Source organism: Sapajus apella, unplaced genomic scaffold (assembly GCF_009761245.1).
Source record: "Sapajus apella isolate SASKATOON/1434 unplaced genomic scaffold, GSC_monkey_1.0 scaffold10, whole genome shotgun sequence".
NCBI classification, from domain to species: domain Eukaryota; kingdom Metazoa; phylum Chordata; class Mammalia; order Primates; family Cebidae; genus Sapajus; species Sapajus apella.
The window spans coordinates 497,352-517,440 of record NW_022436950.1 but is presented as its reverse complement, the minus strand read 5'-3'; the positions used below and the strand labels follow the sequence as shown (position 1 = coordinate 517,440).

Below are 20,089 nucleotides of genomic sequence, written 5' to 3'. Positions count from 1 at the left end.
AGGAGTCATTCTTCCAGTGTTAAGAATTACTACATAATGATATTAATCAAGACTGTGTGGTATGGAGAAGGGTATGATATTGATAGATACATAGATCAGCTTAACAGAACAGAGGGTCCAGAAATAAGCCAACACATATTCTCAATTGATAAGAGTTGTGTACCACATAACAACATTTGGTCAATGATGAACTGAGCAGCATATAAAACGGTGTTCCCATAAGATTATAATATCACATTTTTACTTACCTCTTCTCTGTTTAGATACATACATTGTGGTTGAGCACAGTGGCTTGCCCCTGCTGGGAGAGGCAGGACAGGGGTTCCTCCAGCATAATGTGTTACGTGTGCATAATACAGTATATGCATTATCTCAGTGTATGTATTACCCTAGTCTAAGTGTATTATGCATGATGTATTATACAGTGTAAATGTATTTGGCATTATGTATTATACAGTGTTAATGCCTTATGTATTATGAATGTTGGACAGCAATGAGAATGCATGAATTATTGTTACCTGCGAAAACATCAAAGATCCATCAAGCAGCGCGGTGAATGAAAGAAGCTGAAATAACAGGGTACATACTTTATGATTACATGTGTAAACCTCTCAAAAACACCAAAGCTAGCATCTGGTTTTGGAAGTCAGGATAGTGGTTCTCGTGGAGCAGGGATAATGACTGGGAGAGGGCATGGAGACAGCTTCCAGTTCTTGATCTGGGAGCTGGTTCCATGAGTATGGTCCTTTTGTGAAAACACATGCAGGTGAAGTCTTATTACTTGTGCACAGTTCTGTAGGTTTGTTTACTTTCAGTTAAAAATTAGTTTAAAGAGCCGTATATGACGTTGTTTCATCACTACAGATTTTATTCTAGGACACTTAGTTGTCTTACTGTGAAGTTTGACTCAAGGCCTTTTTCAAGGCATCCTTAAATTCCTTGTTCCTCAGGCAGTAGATCAAAGGGTTAATTATTGGCATGATGACAGTGTACACAGCAGAGATGAGCTTGTTGGAGCTCCGGGAATCAATGGCCTGAGGCCGGACATACATGAAAATCATGGCCATGTAGAAGATGGTGACCACGGCGAGGTGAGAAGCACAGGTGGAGAAGGCTCTCCAGCGGCCGGTGGCCGAGGGAATGCGCAGGACGGCCACGGTGATGTGCCCATATGACAGCACAGTGGCCAGGAGCGGAAACACCAGGATGATGAAGGCCAGGATGAAATCCACCAGCTCTGCAGTGGAGAAGTCCGTGCAGGCCAGCTTGAGGATGGGGGAGATGTCACAGAAGAAGTGGTTCAAGACGTTGGAGCCACAGAACGTGGCGCTGGAGATAAAATAGACCTTGATCATGGAGACAGTGAAGCCGCTCACAAAGGAGAAGCCCACCAGCTGGAGGCACAGCCCCGGGGTCACCAGGACGTGGTAGCGCAGCGGGTGGCAGATGGCCACGTAGCGGTCGTAGGCCATGGAGGCCAGGAGCACGCACTCGGTACACACCAGGGAGCTGAAGAAGTAGAGCTGCGTCATGCACCCGACAAAAGAGATGCATTTCCGCAGGAGCAGGAAGCCCTCCAGCATCTTGGGGATGATGTCAGACACGTACCAGAGCTCCAGGAAAGACAGGGAGCTCAGAAAGTAGTACATGGGCCTGTGGAGGTGGGTGCTGCTCCAGACAGCGAGGATGACAGCCAGGTTCTCCACCAGGACAAAGAGGTAGGTGAGCAGGAAGACGAGGAAGAGCAGGTACTGCAGCCCTGGGGCCGTGGGGAAGCCCACCAGGATGAAGGTGCTGACCTTGGTGACATTCTCCCCCATCATGCCTCTGTTTGGGAACTGCGGGCCTACAAAACATCAAAGGGCAAGAGGGAAGGGCTGCAGGGCAGCTGGGGTGGAGAGAGGGTAGAGCTGGGCCTGGCTGGGGAGTTTTGGTGCAAAGACAGGCCACGTGGCTCCTGAGAGCATGGGGTGGGGGGGGCCAAGCACCCCCTGTGTCAAGGATTAACATTGATGATGTAGATTCTAGGTCTCAGAGGCTCTCACACTGTGTCTGGAATATGCCTCCTGCCTCCGCAAGTCTCCCTCATCCATCCCAAAGCTGTGTCCACTTTTCACCAAGGGACCTAGTAACAATGAAGGGCCCACAGGGTGTCCAGCTGTCCTGCAGGTGAGGAGCTCTGACCACTTCTGGGTGTATTGTTTGAGTCTGACACGTTCTTTCTAAATTGGTAGATATTTGACTTGCCACCTGTGTTTAGAGTTGATTTTACAAGTGGAGGTGACAGTATGGTGGGGGTGGGGCCCAGGTCCAAGTCAGCCAGACACCAGACCCAGGCACATCCACAGGGGCAGCCGGAGTCCCCACTTCTTGGGGGTAAGTGGTCACGTCCTTATTAGATCTGAGGGGAATGTCAGCAAGGGAGAGACTGCAGTGCAATTCTGGAAGAGAGAAAAACAGATGGCAGCAGAGAGGAGGAAATCTAGAATGTTCTTGAGGGGCCAATAGGTGAGGGAGAAGCTATCCACCCACCCCTGAGCATGTATTCTAACAGAAAGTACATCTGTTAATCCTCTCCACAGCCCTGTAAAAACAAGGCTTACATCTGTCTGTCGAGATGGAAAGTCTGAGACCCATAAAGAAAGGTTCGTGGATCTACCCAGGGTCAGGGCAGTGCCAGGATGAAGACTCAAGTCTTCTAACGCCAAGGCCACTGCTCTCCCGATGCGGTTTCAGCAAAAGCAGCGAACCCATGTGGGGGAGGGCTAGAACATGGAACTATGAAGATGCACAGATTCAGTTGTTGGTTGCCCAGTGACACTACACTAACAGGCAATGAAAATGAAAAGTCACAAAATAAATAGTATTATTCAGAAGAAAAGGCAGACCCCTTTTCTTCTGAATAATACTATTTATTTTTTTTAATAAGACCCCTCAGAGGGAAATATGGGGCTAGAGGGCACACACTGCTTTCCGGAGCCTAAAGCAAACATTTAGATTATTAAGCAAAAGACTTGGAAGCAACCTATATTTTTCATCAGTAAGAGATGGGTTAAGTCATGTCACATCTGCGTTATGAACACTGAGGTCACTGAAAAGAAGGGGCAGGTCCATCTGTAGACATGGAGTGGTTTCCAAGGTCCGTAGCTACAGTTTTAAATGTTCAAAACAGCTCGGATAGCATGCCTCCGCTCATTCAAGTAAAAGTATGTGACTAGGGCAGATGACCTGTGATGGTCACACAGGACACTCACTGTCCCTGAGGGGGAGAGCAGGTCACCAAAACACAGATGGCAGGGAAATGTTTTTGTGGCAACCCTTTTTCTATCTTCCGAATTTTGTTTCACTTGAATGTATTAATTACTCAAACTAGTGATCCATTACTTATTTTTAGATTATTAAATTCTCCTTTAAAAAGAAAAAGTTATGCATTGGATTAAAAATTCAATAAGTCAGCATTTCCCCAGACCGTAGTTCCAAATCCACACTGAAAAACACTTAGATTAAATGACCGAATGAGCATAAAGCTTATTGTGCAGTATGCCATGTGCCTTTCAAATGACAAAAGTTTCCATGATGATATTGCACAGAATAATGAAAACAGAGGACAGAGGTGAAACTACAGAGCAATATCAACAGACATTTCTTCCCCAAGTAGTTGAGAAACTGAAATACAGAAAACAGAAAATAAAGGTGAAACAGATATACTGATGGCATCTATTAGAGCATGGATCAGTAGCTAAATGGTTAAGAATGTAAATGAGTAATAGGAATTTAACAGATCTTTAAAGAAAAGCACACAGGAAGCGTGGGGAGTTGCTACAACACCTGGCTCGTGTTGGCATGCAGTACGGACTCCATAATGATAGCAATATGGTGCATAGGAGTTACATTAATGAGATCTAATAAAACAGCTTTCTTTTAAATACACTGATGAAACACAAAACGAGTTTAAACCGCTGTAGTGTACGTCATACAACTGCATAAAGTGCAGTCCCTGGCCCTTTGCTCACATCCTTTCTTGCACCTGGAATGTCCCCCAGCCCCGCCCCCACTCTAGCTGCTTCTGCCGTGACCACCCTCTGGGCTTCCATCACCCCACACTCACCCGCATCTCCTCACTCTCTCCTGGTTGAACTTGCTGTGCTCATGAGGGAGGAGGGATGTGGGCTGGGTACCAGTGGACTGGATGGCCGATGGAAGCTTTCTATTTGGGAGGTGCCTGTGAAGCACCTCTTGCTGCCCACCACCTGGGCTGCATGCTTCTGAGGATGGGAGCTATGCTCCTCTCACCACTGACCAAGGCACCAAGACTACTTCCCACCATGCCGTAGAAACTCCACAAGCCGTAGGGGAATGCATGTCGATGGGAAACTTAAGGAGTGACAAGGGTCTGCCCAAAATAACATGGTGCAGCAAAAGCTGGCTGACTGGGTGAGGGCACGCGCATGTTTCACCACCAAACTACCTGCTCCCTCTCCTCTCTCCTCTTCATCCTCAAATCTCAGATCTTGAAAGAAAGAAAGAAATTACATATAAGATATAAAACTAGAGGGCAACCTTCATGATACAAAAAGCTAGTGAAGAAAGGTGGCCCAGAGCCAAGAGTCTTTGAGGATGTCACCAACATTCCTGCCCATGGGAGGGAAGAAAGTGCCCAGAAAGCCTCACCAGGGTGCCCAGAGAGCTCTGTGGCCCAGGGGACACGGATGGTGGGAATGTGGATCTCACAGTCCTCTGGGTCAGCAGGGAGGTGGGCTGAGGCTGGGTGTGAGTGGGCTGTGTGGCTGACGGAAGCTGTATTTGGAAGTCCTTTTGTCACTACAGATCAGCAAAATTCAAGAAGGGTGGAGGCCACAGGCCGGGGAGCTTGGTGGCTATAAACAGAGTAAGGATCTCAGCATTGCCACGTACCTGGGAGACCGTGGCTAATTTTGGAACTTCAGGGAAAAATAGCCCTAAAGGCATCAGCCAGAATAAAACAGATTTTTTCATATATAAAATAGAAGATCAGTAGGGTTTGCTTTAGCTTTCATCAAACACTGAAGAGTCCAGAAAACAGCAGAGAAACCTCTAGAGAGAGCTAGAAGGCATGAAACTCAAAAAGAACACTAAAGGCATCCAGCCAGAGTGAAACATTTTTTTTATAAAACAGGAGATCAGCTGGGTTAACTTTAGTTTTCATCAAAAAAAAAAAAAAAAAAATGAAAGTCCAGAAAACAGCAGAGAAACCTCCAGAGAGGCTGGAGGGAATGAGAGTCGAATGTCATGTCCAGACCCGAAATTATTCATGCCTGAGGGTAATAGAGAGGCAGCCCTTCATAAGCACCTGCTCTGAATGTAGCAGTTTTAAACTCTTCCTCAATATGAAACTCAAAATGTCACAGCTATTAACTTGAGATAAAACGATAATCCCCAACCAAGACTATCACAGCATAGAAAGACTGACGGTGAAGAAAAACACATCCAAACACGAAATGTTCGGTCCTGGCAAATGTCCAGATAGCTACAAAACAACATGCAAATGTCCCTCCCTGTGATGAGATGATAGATAATGAAATATAGTAATTGTTTGGGGGGGAAAAAAGAGAAACTGGATTTAAATACAGTTAAACCCAGTAACTATATTTAAACCAGTTTCTCTTCTTTTTCCAAGCAATTACTGATTATTTAAATGTTTTTCCATGAGGAAAAACTTGGGAGAGGATAAGACAGTAATAAGAAAAATGTGTATTTTGCCTCATTTTCAGATGAGATAATCAAAAGGCTATGTTTCATTCCTGGAGTTTATAGTTAGAGTAATATGAGTTCTTAAACATTTTAATAGTAAATCATGGTTTTTTTAAAGGATGTAGATTCCATAAATCTTGAAAGAACACAAAATATAGAAATAAAGGAAATCATAAGAAAGCACCTAAAACTAACGACAACAATGACTGGAGTAGGAAGGAAATCAGCTGTGACAATAAATGTAAATAGGATAAACTCACCTGGGAAAAAGAAAAGACTGCAACGTCATGGAAGAAGAATCTACTATATTAGGTTGGTGCAAAAGCAATTGCGGTAATATTCCATCTACAAGATGCACAACGAAAAACTTAACTAACGTTGAAATGACAACCATAGGTTCAGATGTAGAGTCAAACAAAAACAAAGCATCGTTGCAGAATTAACATTTGATCAAGTAAAATTTCAGACCTCCTGTTTTATGTATAAACCTTTTGGTGAATAATATATCCTCAACACAGTCAGCAAAAACCTGACTTTAGTATCAGAAGAAATAGGGGCCAGGTGTGGTGGCTCACACCTGTAATCCCAGCACTTTGGGAGGCTGAGGCAGGAGGATCACCTGAGGTCAGGAGTTCGAGACCAGCCTGGCCAACATGGTGAAACCCTAACTCTACTAAAAATGCAAAGCTTAGCCAGACATCATGGCAGGCACTCCAGAGGCTAAGGCACGAGAATCACTTGAACCTGGGAGGGGGAGGTTGCAGCGGGCAGAGGTGGTACCACTTCACTCCAGCCTGGGTGACAGAGCAAGACTCTGTCTCAAAAAGAAAAAGAAGAAGAAGAATAAATAGAAACCATGTAGCAGCAGCAGACTCTAATACATGCCTCTCACTACTTGACAGGTCTCAAAGGTAAAAACAAATAAGAATGCTGACTATTAGAATAGTATAATTTTTGAAATGTTGATTTCAGGGATAATAAACTCATGAGCCTGAGAAAATACCACCATTGCTTAGAAAATATGGAGAAATCATCTGCAATGGCATCAAAAAATGTTCCTTCTATCTCCAAAGTAGAATCACAGGTAACACATTTCCCTAAAAACAATGCCATAAAAATCATTTTTTATGAATTAGAAAAAACAATAGAATTGATCAATAGCAGCAAAAACTTGTTCTGAAGTAGGCTTTGAGTTGAGGACAGTAAAACAGATGAAAAGATGAAACTCTAGCGATTTTGATTAACAGGAAAATATGAACATGCAACGCAGTTTTGGAGACTGAAAAAAGAGTCAACTGCAGCCAGAGATCCACCAAACAGCAGGGTAGGGAAGGGTGATGTGTGCTAAGCACCTAGTAACGTGTTCTGTTCAGCGTGGGCGATGTGCACTAAGCACCTAGTACCGTGTCCTGTTCAGCGTGGGCGACGTGCACTAAGCACCCAGTACCGTGTCCTGTTCAGCGTGGGCGACGTGCACTAAGCACCCAGTACCGTGTCCTGTTCAGCGTGGGCGATGTGCACTAAGCACCTAGTACCGTGTCCTGTTCAGCGTGGGCGATGTGCACTAAGCACCTAGCAACGTGTCCTGTTCAGCGTGGGCGATGTGCACTAAGCACCTAGTACCGTGTTCGGTTCAGTGGTCCTCTTACAGCTTCAGTTTAGAGATGACAAGAAAGACTGAAAGCTTAGAAGATCATTAAAAGAAATCATATAAGAGTGAATGTTAAAGTCAGAAAAAAAATCTGTTTTCTGGGAAAACTGAGTGCAGTGAAAACAGAAAGCTCAACAGCATCATCATGTTAAAATTGCTTCGGAGAAAACCGACAGGCCCAGATACTTGACCTGTACCCAGCTTCTAGCTATGCTGGGAGTAGCTCTTTCCTGTGTTAGGTCAACCCTTGCAGAGCATGGGAAACTCCCAATTCACTTCACAAAATAACAAATTCCTGGTACAAAAGCTGATGAAAATTGCAGGGAAGAAAAACTATGTATCAATGATTTTTTTTTTACTATAATTACAAAACTCAAATAAAATGTCAGCAGTTAGGACCCAGCAGCACGTTGAAAGAGCTCATGCAGCCTGGCACGACTATTTGAGCCGTGCAGAGACTTCGAGGTCAGCAAATCTGCTGAAAGGCTCAGATTTCAAGTCCAGCTGATGCTGAAAAGGTTTTGATTAAAAACTCTCCCCAAACTTCCAAGCGTTTGTCATCCCCAAAGAAGTGACTTATCTTAACACGATAAGTAATACTAGTCTCAACCAATAGTGTACAGCACCCCCGTAGCTGAATACCAGGATCATTCCCGCCCCACCAAGGTCAGGATGAAGACAGCGCTCTTTGTTCTAACACTGCTGTGTAACAATGTACCATGGCACTGCCTACTGCAGAACAGGATAAAGAAGAAGACAACATTATCATTATTTCCAGGTGACATGACTTTTAACATGAAAAATCTAGTACACTATTATAATTAAGGAATTTCAAAATGAATATTAAATATGTAGTCTTCCTATATACCAACAATTACTAATTAGAATATTCTAAGATTTAAAAAAGTATATTGTAAAGATGTCAATATCTCCAAATCAATTTTGAAATTTAATTCTATGTGGAATCTCGCCAAATTTTAGTTTTCTTAAAACAGGATGAAATAATTCTTGAAATAAGCTGGAAGTATGAACAGAAGAGAATACCATCCCCTGGAGCTCTTCTATAAGAAAGGTGGGAGGGAGAGAGATCCAAGATGGCTGATCACTAGCAGCTTGGGATTGCAGCTCCCACTGAAAGCGCAGAGAACGAGAGGACGCCACACTTTCAGGTGAATTTTTGTTGCTCACGCACCAGGTGATTCCCAGTGGAGGAGCCCCACGGGTCGCCAGCGCATCTCTTGTGGCCGGCGAGGCAGTTTTGCCGCTGCCTTGGTGCGGCGGTACTTGGTGCAGAGTCAGAAAAGCACCATCAATCTTAAAGCCGCTGTTTTGGCCGGCACAGTGGGTTGCTCAGATTTTAGCGCCGGGAATCAACAAGTTGGACGTCCACTCAGAAACCCAACTATAAAGACGGTAATTATAAAGACCACAGATGGATAAATCTACAATGAAGGGAAGAAAACAGCCTAAAAAGGCTGAGAATACCCAAACTCAGAACGCCTCTCCCTCTACAGGGGATCACAGTTCCTCATCAGCAACGGAACAAGGCCTGATGGAGAAAGACTGTGTTCCATTAGCAGAAGCAGTCTTCAAAAGGTGGATGATAAGAAACTTCTGGGAATTAAAAGAACTTGTTCTAACCCAATGCAAAGAAACTAAGAACTTCGAAGAAAGGCTTGACGAAATGTTAACAACAATACACAATTTAGAGAGGAATATAAGTGAATTAATGGAGCTGAAAAACACAAGAACTTTGCGAAGTATGCACAAGTTTTAACAGCCGAATTGATCAAGCAGAAGAAAGGATATCAGAGGTCGAAGACCAACTTAATGAAATAAAATGTGAAGACAAGATTAGAGAAAAAAGGATAAAAAGAAACGAGCAAAGTCTCCAAGAAATATGGGACTTGTGAAAAGACCTAATCTACGCTTGATAGGTGTACCTGAATGTGACGAAGAGAATGAATCCAAGCTGGAAAATACGCTTCAGGATATTATTCAGGAAAACTTTCCCAACCTAGCAAGGCAGGACAATGTTCAACTCCAGGTAATACAGAGAACACCACAGAGATATTCCTCAAGAAGACCAACCTCAAGGCACATAATCACCAGATTCACCAGGGTTGAAATGAAGGAGAAAATACGGAGGGCAGCCAGAGAGAAAGGTCAGGTTACCCACAAAGGGAAGCCCATCAGACTCACAGCAGATCTCTCAGCAGAAACCCTACAAGCCAGAAGAGAGTGGGGGCCAATATTCAACATCCTTAAAGAAAAGAACTTTCAACCCAGAATTTTACATCCAGCCAAACTAAGCTTCATAAGTGAAGGAAAAATAAAATCTTTTGTGAACAAGCAAGCACTCAGAGATTTCATCACCACCAGGCCTGCTTTACGAGAGCTTCTGAAAGAACCACTACACATAGAAAGGAACAATCAGTATCAGCCTTTCTAAAAAATACTAAAAAATAAAGAACATCAACATATTTAAGAACTTGCATCAACTAATGGGAGAAACAGCCAGCTAACATTAAACAGCAATATCAAACTCACATCTATTATTATTAATTCTAAAGTTAAATCGACTAAATCCCCCAATCCAAAGTCACAGACAGGCAAAAAAAGCCAAGACCCATTGGTATGCTACATCCAGACCCATCTCACATGCAAGGATACACAAAGACTCAAAACAAGGGATGGAGAAAGATTTACCAACCAAATGGAGAGCAATAATAATAAATAAATAGAAAGCAGGAGTTGCAATTTTTGCTGATAAAATAGACTTTAGAGCAACAAAGATGAAAAGAAGCAAAGAAGAATGTTACATAATGATAAAAGGATCAATGTAACAAGAAGAGCTGAAGATCCTAAATATATACGCACCCAATACAGGGATACCCAGATATATAAGACTTATAAAGAGACTTGGACTCCCACACAATAATAGCGGGAGACTTCAACATCAATATCAGACAGATCAATGAGACAGAAAGTTAACATCGATATCCAGGACTTGAACTCAGATCGGGAACAAGTAAAGTTAATTAATATTTATGGAACTCTCCACTTTAAATATACAAAATATACACTTTTATCAGTACCACATCATACCTATTTACAGGTTTAAATGAAATATTGGTTGGCTGCTTGTTAGTTATTTTCTTCCCTCATTTTTTTTTCTATGTCTCTATTATTAAACACAATTACAGGCATACCCATTTTTAGACTGCATTCTAGCCTGGGCAGTAAAGCAACACCCCCGTTCTCTCTCCCTCTCACTCTTCCTCATCCTTCCTCTCCTTCATTTTTTCTTTCTTTTTTATTTATTTTTTATCCTTTCTCTTTCTTCCTTTCTCTCTTTCTTAAAAAGAAAAAAAAGAAAGAAAGGTGGGAGGGAGGACATCAGACTGACAACCTCTGGAGACTGCACCCAAGCCCTGCAAAAAAAAAAAAAGAGAATGGCTAACATAATTCAGGAAGAAGAAAAGAGAAGCAGGTTAGGGAAGAGGAGTTTCTATTTTGGATAGAAAAACGACAATAAAAATGAAAATAATAATCTAATAAAATAAATAAATATTAAAGATAATAAGTACCACCAAAAAGTCAAACGAACAGCACAGAGAAAGTGTAGCCAGCCCTAAGTCAGAGCTGACGATTTCTGTGATGCTATTGGCAAGGAAAGGCTGGATTGCATTATGCTTGATGTCAAGATAGTTCACTGAACCCATGCTAAAAAACAACTGAGCCTGTTCTTCAAATGTTACATCAGAAAATGCATTTCAGATGGACAGAGCCCACCATGCCCGTAGGTCCCCTAGCCTCTCCTAAGCTGCTGCTCTGTGCATGCGACAGGGAAGAGCCCCAGCTGGAAGCCTGGGGGCCCAACATGCACAGCCTGCTCATTGGTTTCCTTTCAGCATTGATTGTTAAAGAATAATACAATTAAAGATTATTAGTGACATCTTTTTTTTTTTTTTTTTTGAGACGGGGCTCTCACTCTGTCGCCCAGGCTGGAGTACAATGGCACAATCTCGGCCCTCTGCAACCTCCACCTGCCAGGTTCAAGTGATTCTCCCACCTCAGCCTCCCGAGTAGCTGGGATTACAGGCATCCGGCTAATTTTTGTATTTGTTTTAGTGGAGATGGGGTTTTGCCATGTTGGTCAGGCTGGTCTCGAACTCCTGACTTCAGGTGATCTGCCCTCCTTGGCCTCCCAAAGTTCTGGGATTACAGGCGTGAGCCACTGCTTCTTAAACATAAATAGGGAGACAGATTTTACGGTGGGGCAGAGCGAGAATTCCAGGGGCTTCTGAGCCCATTCCTGACATGACTATATACTGGACATATTGGGCCGTCATTTATGCTGCACGTTTCAGAAGGACAATTCTCTAAAACTTTCCCTTTGACCTTTGTTTTTGAAAATCAGAACATTTCACATAGAGGCATGGACATCCGGCTTCTTTTGAAAAGTTGGAAGATGTGGGGCAACAGTGTTCACAACGCACCCTGTGGACGGCACGGTGCACCCGGCTCCCAGCATGGCCCTCCCACTGGTAGCACCTGCCCGGTCTGCCCACCGGTTACCTCACTGCAGCTGCGGAGCGGAGCTCCAGGCAGGCAATGACGTGTCTCTGCTCAGATACCTCTGGGTCCCCGCGTCCCCTGTCTTCTTGGGGTGCACATTCCCACGAATGCCTCTGACGAGCTCCTCTCCCCTCCGGTACATAAAGGCTCACTGGCAGTCATGCTCCCTCCTCCCACTGCCATGCAGCTGCTGTCACCTAGTACCTCAGGGACTGGCTGTCCCCAGATGCCAGCGACATTTTGCTCATTTCTGGGCTGACATTTCGGCTCTTGTTCTGCTCCTCTTCCCTTTAGTGTCTGGCACTGTGGCCCCAGACTTCCGTCCCCACTGTCCACACTCAGAGCAACATACCCACCTCTGCGGTTCCCATGGTTACCCCCAGCTGATGACCCCAGGCCTCCCCCGACCCCTCTGCAGAACCGGCTCCTGTGTCCAGCCAATTACCCGAGACCTCCCCTGGCCGTGGAGCCCCTGCCCGCTGTGCTCTTCCTCGCAGGGAGTGGTGGGGCTCTCCACTCCACCCAGACGCTCCCCGAGCTCCCACGTGGACTCTTCCCCTCTCCTCCCTCCACATCTGAGCAAGCGCCGAGTCCTTCTGCCTCACATCTTAGATGCCTCCAGAATCGGGTCTGCTGTCTGTGCTCGGACTGCTGTCCACCCTGTCCTTGTTCAGATTCCGACCCCCCCAAGCTGGATTATTGTCACCACACTCTCACTGGTGATCCTCCAGTCTCTCCTGACTCTCTCTGATCCATCGTCCAAGTGGCAGGAAATCACACACAGACGCCCCTCCCGGCCATGTCCATCACATGTTCTTAGCATGAGCCCCGTGCTCCTGAGTCAGCCCCTCTGTGGCCTCACCCCCTCTCTTGCTCCTGCCCCTCCTGGAATCCCTGGCTGCTGTAGGAGGTGCCCCTCCAGCCCCATGAGAGCACCATGCTGACTTGGTCCCGCTGCTGCCCGGCCAGTCGCCCTTCAGGACTTGCCTCAGACATCGCTCCCCGCTGACAGGCTCTCCTGAGCTCCCAGCGCTATTGTTAGCTGGTCCCAGAGATGGGGGATTTCAGGGCACCCCCAGGCTTCTGCTTTCATTGGAGTTCCCGGTACAGGGGAAAAGTGCATTTGTGGAGAGAGAGGAAGATGAGGGGCAAGATGAGGGGCTTGGTTTGGGGGACGCTGGGTTTGCAGCGCCTATGGGACACCCTGTAGAGAGCTCCGGAGCACCCCGGACACCCAGAACACCCGCAGGAGACGACACAAGATGTCAAGGTGGGGGTGGGTGCGTTACTGGTTAATCATCTGTCCATGGCTTTTTAGTGTCTAACATGTGCCAGTCATTGTTTCAGACAACTGAGATAAATCAGGAGAAGAAAACAGTCCCAAACTCTTGCCTTCATGAAATGTAAATTCTAGTGAGGGCAGGAAAGAAGTTGGAAAAATAAATACTACCCATAATATTAAGGAAATTATTTAGAGTGCAAAAGGTGGTGAATGGATGGGAAGAGGAGGTCAGGGTGGGTCTGACTGGGCCACCGGGAGGATGGGGGGCGCGCAGGAGAGGAGGTGCCACCAGGGCAGAGTCTTGAAGATGTCACTTAGCCTGTGGCTGTCTGTTGGACACACCAGGGGGAGGGAAGAGGAGGTGCAAAGGCTGTGGGCTGCGGAGTGCAAGAAGAGGTGGAGGGGCTGGGGCAAGGCTGGCTGCAGCAGGGTGACAGGGGGTGGCAGCAGACGGGGCCAACCGGGAGCGGGAGGCACCACGCAGAGCCTCCCGGCCATGGTGAGGACGTGGCTTTCCCTCTGACGGCAGTGGCATGGCACAACCCACCCTGTAAATGGCTGACGCCACAGCATGGACATCAGGCTGGAGGGAGGAGGCAAGGAGGGGGAACTCGTGCAGAGCCCTGGAGGGCATCGGGACAAGAGGCTGCAGGAGCGCAGGCCGGGCAGGAGGTAGCAAGAGCAGCCCTGTGCTGAAGGAGCCCCAGCCAGGCCTCCTGGCTGAGTCCCTGAGGATCAAAAAGGACACCAAGTCAATCTGTGTTGACAGCTGGGGTGGGATGACATTGACCAAGGAAAGTGTGAAGGCTAAGGGCAAGAATGAAGGTTGAGAAGCCTCCCCTCTGGAAGCAAGAAAGAAAGAGGTGCTGGTGAAGGTGGTGGGAGAGATGGGTGACATCTGGGGATGTGTGGCCCAAGCCAGGACACCGGGGCTCCTCCAAGAGGAGGGGGCCTGATTGGCAGGTAGGAGGCCATTAGTAACCTCAGAGGGAGAACGTATCGGGGAAGGTCTGGGGACAGAACCTCAACTTAACGGAGCAGGCGGAGTTAGTTTGGAGGTGGCACAGGGCTATCGGGAGCTGACGGCTCGGGGGAAGGAAAACAGCGATAGCATTCGGGGTACTCTGGCAATTGACCATTTTCCAAAACACCTCATCTTTTTATTTCTGGTGTCTTGAAGTGTAAGTACGTATTTTATTTGAAAGCTTTTCTGAACCCAATTCCGTGGAGTTCATGTCACAGTGGAAAGTATAAACACTACACAAGACCCTCCAGAATGTGTTTTTGGGGAAGATCGTCCCCAGGGACGAAGCCTGGAATGCGTGCCCAGTGCAGGGTCTGAGCCACAGTGCTGAGCTTGCTGGCTGGAGGGGACATGGCAGCAAGGACCGGGGGCAGAGGGCTTAGAAACCGACATCTCCCTGCCCATCCCTTGCCACGCCTGTCCCCCAAATCACCAAGACCCAAAGTCTGGCCCAGGCCCAATGTGAGGGGGTGAGGGGAGCGCCCCAGCTGCTAGTCGGCGATGGAGTTTGGGGTTGGTCTGCGATCGGATACAGGCTTGAGTTTGGGGCCTTGCGATGTCAGGCAGGGGACCGGTCAGGAGCTGGATCAGGGTCACGGGAACGGTCCTGCTTCCGAACGGACGCCTCCCTGGCACCCTTGGGCCACTTGGCCGGAGCAGTGCGTGTGTGGGAAGCGATGCTCAGGGCTCTTCAGAGTCCGTTTGCCTTTGTCGCCGCCCTCCGGCCTCCCAATTGCGAGGAAAACCCCCTCACCAGAGATGGGATAAGAGGAGGCTTGAAGGACAGGGACGAAAGCAGGAGCGAGGAAGGCAGAGAGCAGAGGAGGAGCTGCCGCAGCCAAGGGGCGGTCCTCCCCGGAGTCCTGGGCCCTCCGTGTCCCGAGGGAGGGCACAGGCACAGGTGCGTGTTCTGAGCAGCTCCAGCTGCCGTCTCCCGAGGCAGCCCCCGGCCCAGCCCTGCCTGCTCAGGCCCCGCCGGTCACTGGCATGAGACCCAGGGAACATGGCCTTTCAGAAACGTGCCTGCCAGCATCCTGTTAGCAGGCTGCAGCAGGAGAGAAGGAGCGGTGGTGTGCGGTGGACAGGCAGGACGGGTGTGAGGGCAGAGCAGGGTCACCGGCACGCCACGTTTGGCACAGATGCGGAGTGAGCAGGCCTGCGATGGCCTCTCCCCGTGGACATATGGGAATGGGAATCATGCCTGTGCCTCTGGGTGAAGATTTCAGGCTGCAGAGGGAGAGGATGTGGGGGTGGAAGGCGGGGCCCTGGGAGGGGGAGTCCCACGCCATGCAGCCACGTCCCGGGCCAGTAGTGGGGCAGGGGTCTCAACCGAGACCGCTGTCCCTGAGGAACCAGATCCCGAGGCTGCCCCCACCGACCCAATCACTTCAGTGGCAGAAGGAACCCACCCTGGTTGTCCTCAGCCTGGCACAGCCCAGCACTTCCCTCTGTCCTGCCCCCTGGCACCTCTGACCCCTCGGCCTCGGATGCAGCCCAGCCAGTCCTGAGAGCCCGCTGGTTTGTAGGTGGTACCAGGGAAGAAGGGGCTGCGTGTCCCTTCCCTGTCGTGCACAGATGTGGGGGCTCCAGGGTCCAACTATCATGCCCTGGAGAAGTCACTGCCCTACACTGCCCGTTAGCCTGGAGTCTCATGTGCGGGTGGCGCCTGGCTGAGAAGCAGGCCCAACCCTGGATGGTAAGAAACTCGCCCATTTACTGCTGACCCTCCCTGGTGCCCCGTCCAGACATTCAGGCCATTTGACCAACCTTCCTCCCCTGTCCATTCAGAGTCCACCCACACAGCCCTGCCCCCACCCTCTCTCTTTGGGGTCAGAGAGGAGTGGGACTTCTGCTTGGGGACAGAAGTGTTTTCTAGACTTAGTGGCCTGGCCTGGTCCAGGGAGCATGGACAGTGAGGGGCCCCACTCTAGTCCAGAGTCCAGGAAAGCTGCACTCTCCAGGGGACAGGGAAATTTGAGTTTCTGACATAAGCTAATAATTTCTTTTTCTCATGTATGGGAACATAAACACCATTGTATCAGTCTTAGCACAAACAGGCTTGTCTTGCAAATATTTCCAAAAGTTAGTTTTCTGGTGGCAGAAGAAATGGGAGCACACAGAGGCCTGTCCCTGCTTAGGGGGTCTGGGAGCTGCATTATTTGGAGAATCACTGAAGACCAGCCCAAGACAGGAGAATGCAGGGTGAGGGTTGCCATTGCCGTAAAGAAATTCTCCAGTGTCCAGCGTCTTTCTGCCGCTCAGGAAGGCTAGCAGACAGAGCAAATGGGAGCTCAATAAAGAAATAGAAGCTTCAGAAACATAGTAAGACCCCATCTCTACAGAAAAAAAAAAAAAAAAAAAGACGGGTTTGGCAGCATGCACCTGCAGTCCCAGCTACCTGGAGGCTTAGGTGGGAGGATGACTTGAGCAGGCAGGTGGAGGCTGCAGTGAGCTGCGATTGTGCAAGTGCACGCCAGCCTCAGCGACAGAGCAAGACCTTGAAGAGAGAGAGAGAAAGAAAGAAAAATAGTACAAGAAGTGGGCAGATGACTGGAACAGACACTTCATCAAAAAGGATTTAAAAATGGCACATGAGCCCTTGAGAAGATGTGTATCACCGTTAGCCACAAGGGAAATGCAGATCAAAACCATCATGAGACACCCTGCACACCCGTTGGAGTGGCTGAAATTAAACACAGGGACAGCCTGGGAGGGCAGAGCACATGTCACCCACACCTGGGAGGCAGGGAACCCGGGGCCTCGCTCGCTGTGGGGTGGATGCAGAATGTTACTGCCGCTCTGGAAAACGGTCTCACAGCTTCTTAGAGTTATCAAGCCAAAAACCTGCACACAAATGTTATAGCAGCCCCATCCACAATCTCCCAAAGCTGGCAATGGCCTCGCCGCCCTTCAGCCGGTCACTGGAGAAGCACACTGGCGTGCACCTGTATGCCGCGGTCGCGTTCAGCAACCAGAGCATGGATCCACACACGTGGGCGAGCTCGCATGTTTATCTTCATCGTCCGTTTGGACATCTTCTCGTGTTTCCAGTGTGCATTGGCCTTGTCACTAATCATGCTGGCACCTGTTCACATGCTTCCTGGCCAGTCGGGTCCTCCCCCCATGTGCCTGCTCAAGCCTTTCACCTGCTTTTAGTTGGGTCTGTGACTGGAAATAAAAGGGTCTTGATCCAGATCCCAAGAGAGGGTTCTTGGGTCTTGAGAAGGAAGGAATTCAAGGACAGTCCCAGAGTGCAGTGAGAAGAGACTTCATTGAAAGCTGCTCTGTTACAGAGCAGGGTGTCCTCGGAAACCAAGAATGGGGCCAGGCACGATGGCTCACGCCTGTAATGCCAGCACTTTGGGAGGCCGAGGTGGGTGGATCACCTGAAGTCAGGAGTTCAAGACCCGCCTGACCAACAGAGTGAAACCCTGTCTCTACTAAAAATACAAAAATTAGGCAGTGTGGTGCTGTGCACCTGTAGTCCCAGTTACTCAGGAGCTGAGCCAAAATCGCTTGAACCCGGGAGGTAGAGGTTGCAGTGAGCCAAGATCACGCCACTGCACTCCAGCCTGGGCGACAGAGCAAGACTATGTCACAAAATACAAAAAAAGGAAAGAAAGAAAGTTGGGGAGCACCCCAGCTTCGTTTTAAGTTTTTATTATATGAGGGTCTCGTCTATGCAAAGACCAAGCTAAGCTGTGTCTGTGTGTGGGTGAGCTGACAGCATGACAAAATGCATTATTCTATTGATTTAAAGAAAACTGTCCTTGACATTTTCGTGTGTGAGTCCATCAAAGCGTAACCAGAATTATCTAGAAAGCCTGTATGGTTATGGGCATTGGCACATCTGGACCTTCTGTCGTGGGAGGAGTATGTTTTTGCAGGCATTACCAAGCTGCCTCCCTCGCTGTAAACATCTCAGGGCCATGGGTCGTGATTGGCAAGAAGTGTTCTGGGCTAGTTTTAAGATGGAGCTGATTTTAAAATGGTGTCATTGCTCTCCTAGGCTCTTGCTTCCCCAGCAGGCTCACTGAAGTTCTCTTGTGGATGTTTGGGAATTCGTCATTCGTGTCACCAGGCTGCTTTCTGAACTGTGCGAATTAGAATCTGTTCTCTCACTCTGTGCTGCCTGTTTAGCCTCTTGCCAGGCTCTTCTGAGGAGTCCACAGAGTTCCAAACAAGAGACCCACTCCCAGCCCCGGGGCATGGGACTGGCCCATCTAGCCTTTAAGCTCGTCGTGGTTCCTATGTCCATTTGCCATGAGTAGATTCCCAGAAACCCAGGGTGAAGAAAATCAGCTCATGGAATTGTCCTGGAAGCACTCAGTGGTTTCGGGTGGACACGTGACCTAAGTAGACCCCATCGGGCTGATGTTATTCCTCAGTTAATGCAGAGATCGCCTCTCTCCTGATAGTCTCATTGGTTAGTTTTTTCCGTTAGGTTAGCACTTTGTAATATTCTGTTTAAGAAACATTTGCTTTCTGAAAAGTCATAAAGATATTTCCTGTGCTTCGTTCTAGCAGCTGTTTGGACTCATTGAAAAACCCATTTATAGACTCCTGTATCCTCAAGGTATTCTTTTTCCTTTTCCCCATTTGTCATTGATTTTTTTTTTTTTTTTTTGGAGACAGAGTCTCACTCTGTCACCCAGGCTGGAGTGCAATGGTGCAATCTGTCACCCAGGTTGGAGTGCTTGGCTTACTGAAACCTCTGCCTCCTGGGTTCAAACAATTCTCCTGCCTCAGCCTCCCGAGTTTGTGGGATTACAGGCACACACCACCATGCTCGGCTGAGTTTTGTATTTTTAGTAGAGATGGGGTTTCAGTGTGTTGGCCAGGTTGGTCTTGAACTCCTGGCCTCAAGTGATCCCACCCACCTCAGCCTCACACATGCTGGGATCATCAGCATGAGCCACCACACCTGGCCTTGTCATTGGTTTTAACACAGACTTGTCCATCTTTGAAAGGGATGTTAGTTTTAGCCACCATGTGGGTCCACACTTCTGGCAGCAAGACCAGTCCAGTGTGTGCCTCCCTGCAGCCACCAGCTATTCACATGGGGCAGGGGCACTGGTCACCCAACCAGTGGGCTATCTCAACCACACAGCAGTATGGATGCCTTCCCTGTCAGCCCTAGATATCCAGACAGATAAAGGCACAATCCGCCCCATCGACCCATATAAATTCTGCCATAAAGTTTTAAGGTATAGCTACGGTTTCCCACTTGGCATCATCCCTGCCTCCAACATCTGCAGTTCCACCTCTGGTCCCAGGACCACCGCACCGCATAGGGAATGGGAGAGATGCCGTGATGCGGGGAAGAGCAGCACGGTTGTACCAGTGTCTCCCCCGCCCCTTGCCTACGAGTCCTACGAAAGAGGAATCTTTTGCAGCCCCCATGTTGATGTAGGCACACACTCATGAGGTCATGAAGCTGGCCCTCCATGCTTTTATTACCAGTTTAAACAAATTCTTTAACTGCTCGTTTCAATTCTCTACCAAACCACGGCTCTGAGGACGATATACAGCGATCTATCCATCTGTGATGGTAAATACTGAGTGTCAACTTGATTGGATGGAAGGACACAAAGTATTGATCCTGGGTGTGTCTGTGAGGGTGTTGCCAAAGGAGATTCACATTTGAGTCTGGGAGAGGCAGACCCACCCTTAATCTGTATGGGCACCATCCAATCAGCTGCCAGCGCAGCTAGAATATAAGCGGGCAGAAAAATGTGAAAACAGACTGGCCCAGCCTCCCAGCCCGCGTCTTCCTCCTGTGCCGGACGCTTCCTGCCCTCAAACATTGAACTCCAAGTTC

General features: G+C 48.0%; 1 protein-coding gene across 1 annotated transcript; it reads right to left on the bottom strand.

Annotated features, from left to right (window-relative positions):
- On the bottom strand, nt 1-1,875 carry LOC116551561 (olfactory receptor 6B2). Its single transcript, XM_032277717.1, has one exon. It carries the CDS (start codon nt 1,821-1,823, stop codon nt 891-893), a length of 933 nt encoding a protein of 310 aa, XP_032133608.1. The 5' UTR covers nt 1,824-1,875; the 3' UTR covers nt 1-890.
- Nucleotides 1,876-20,089: the final 18,214 nt, after the last annotated feature.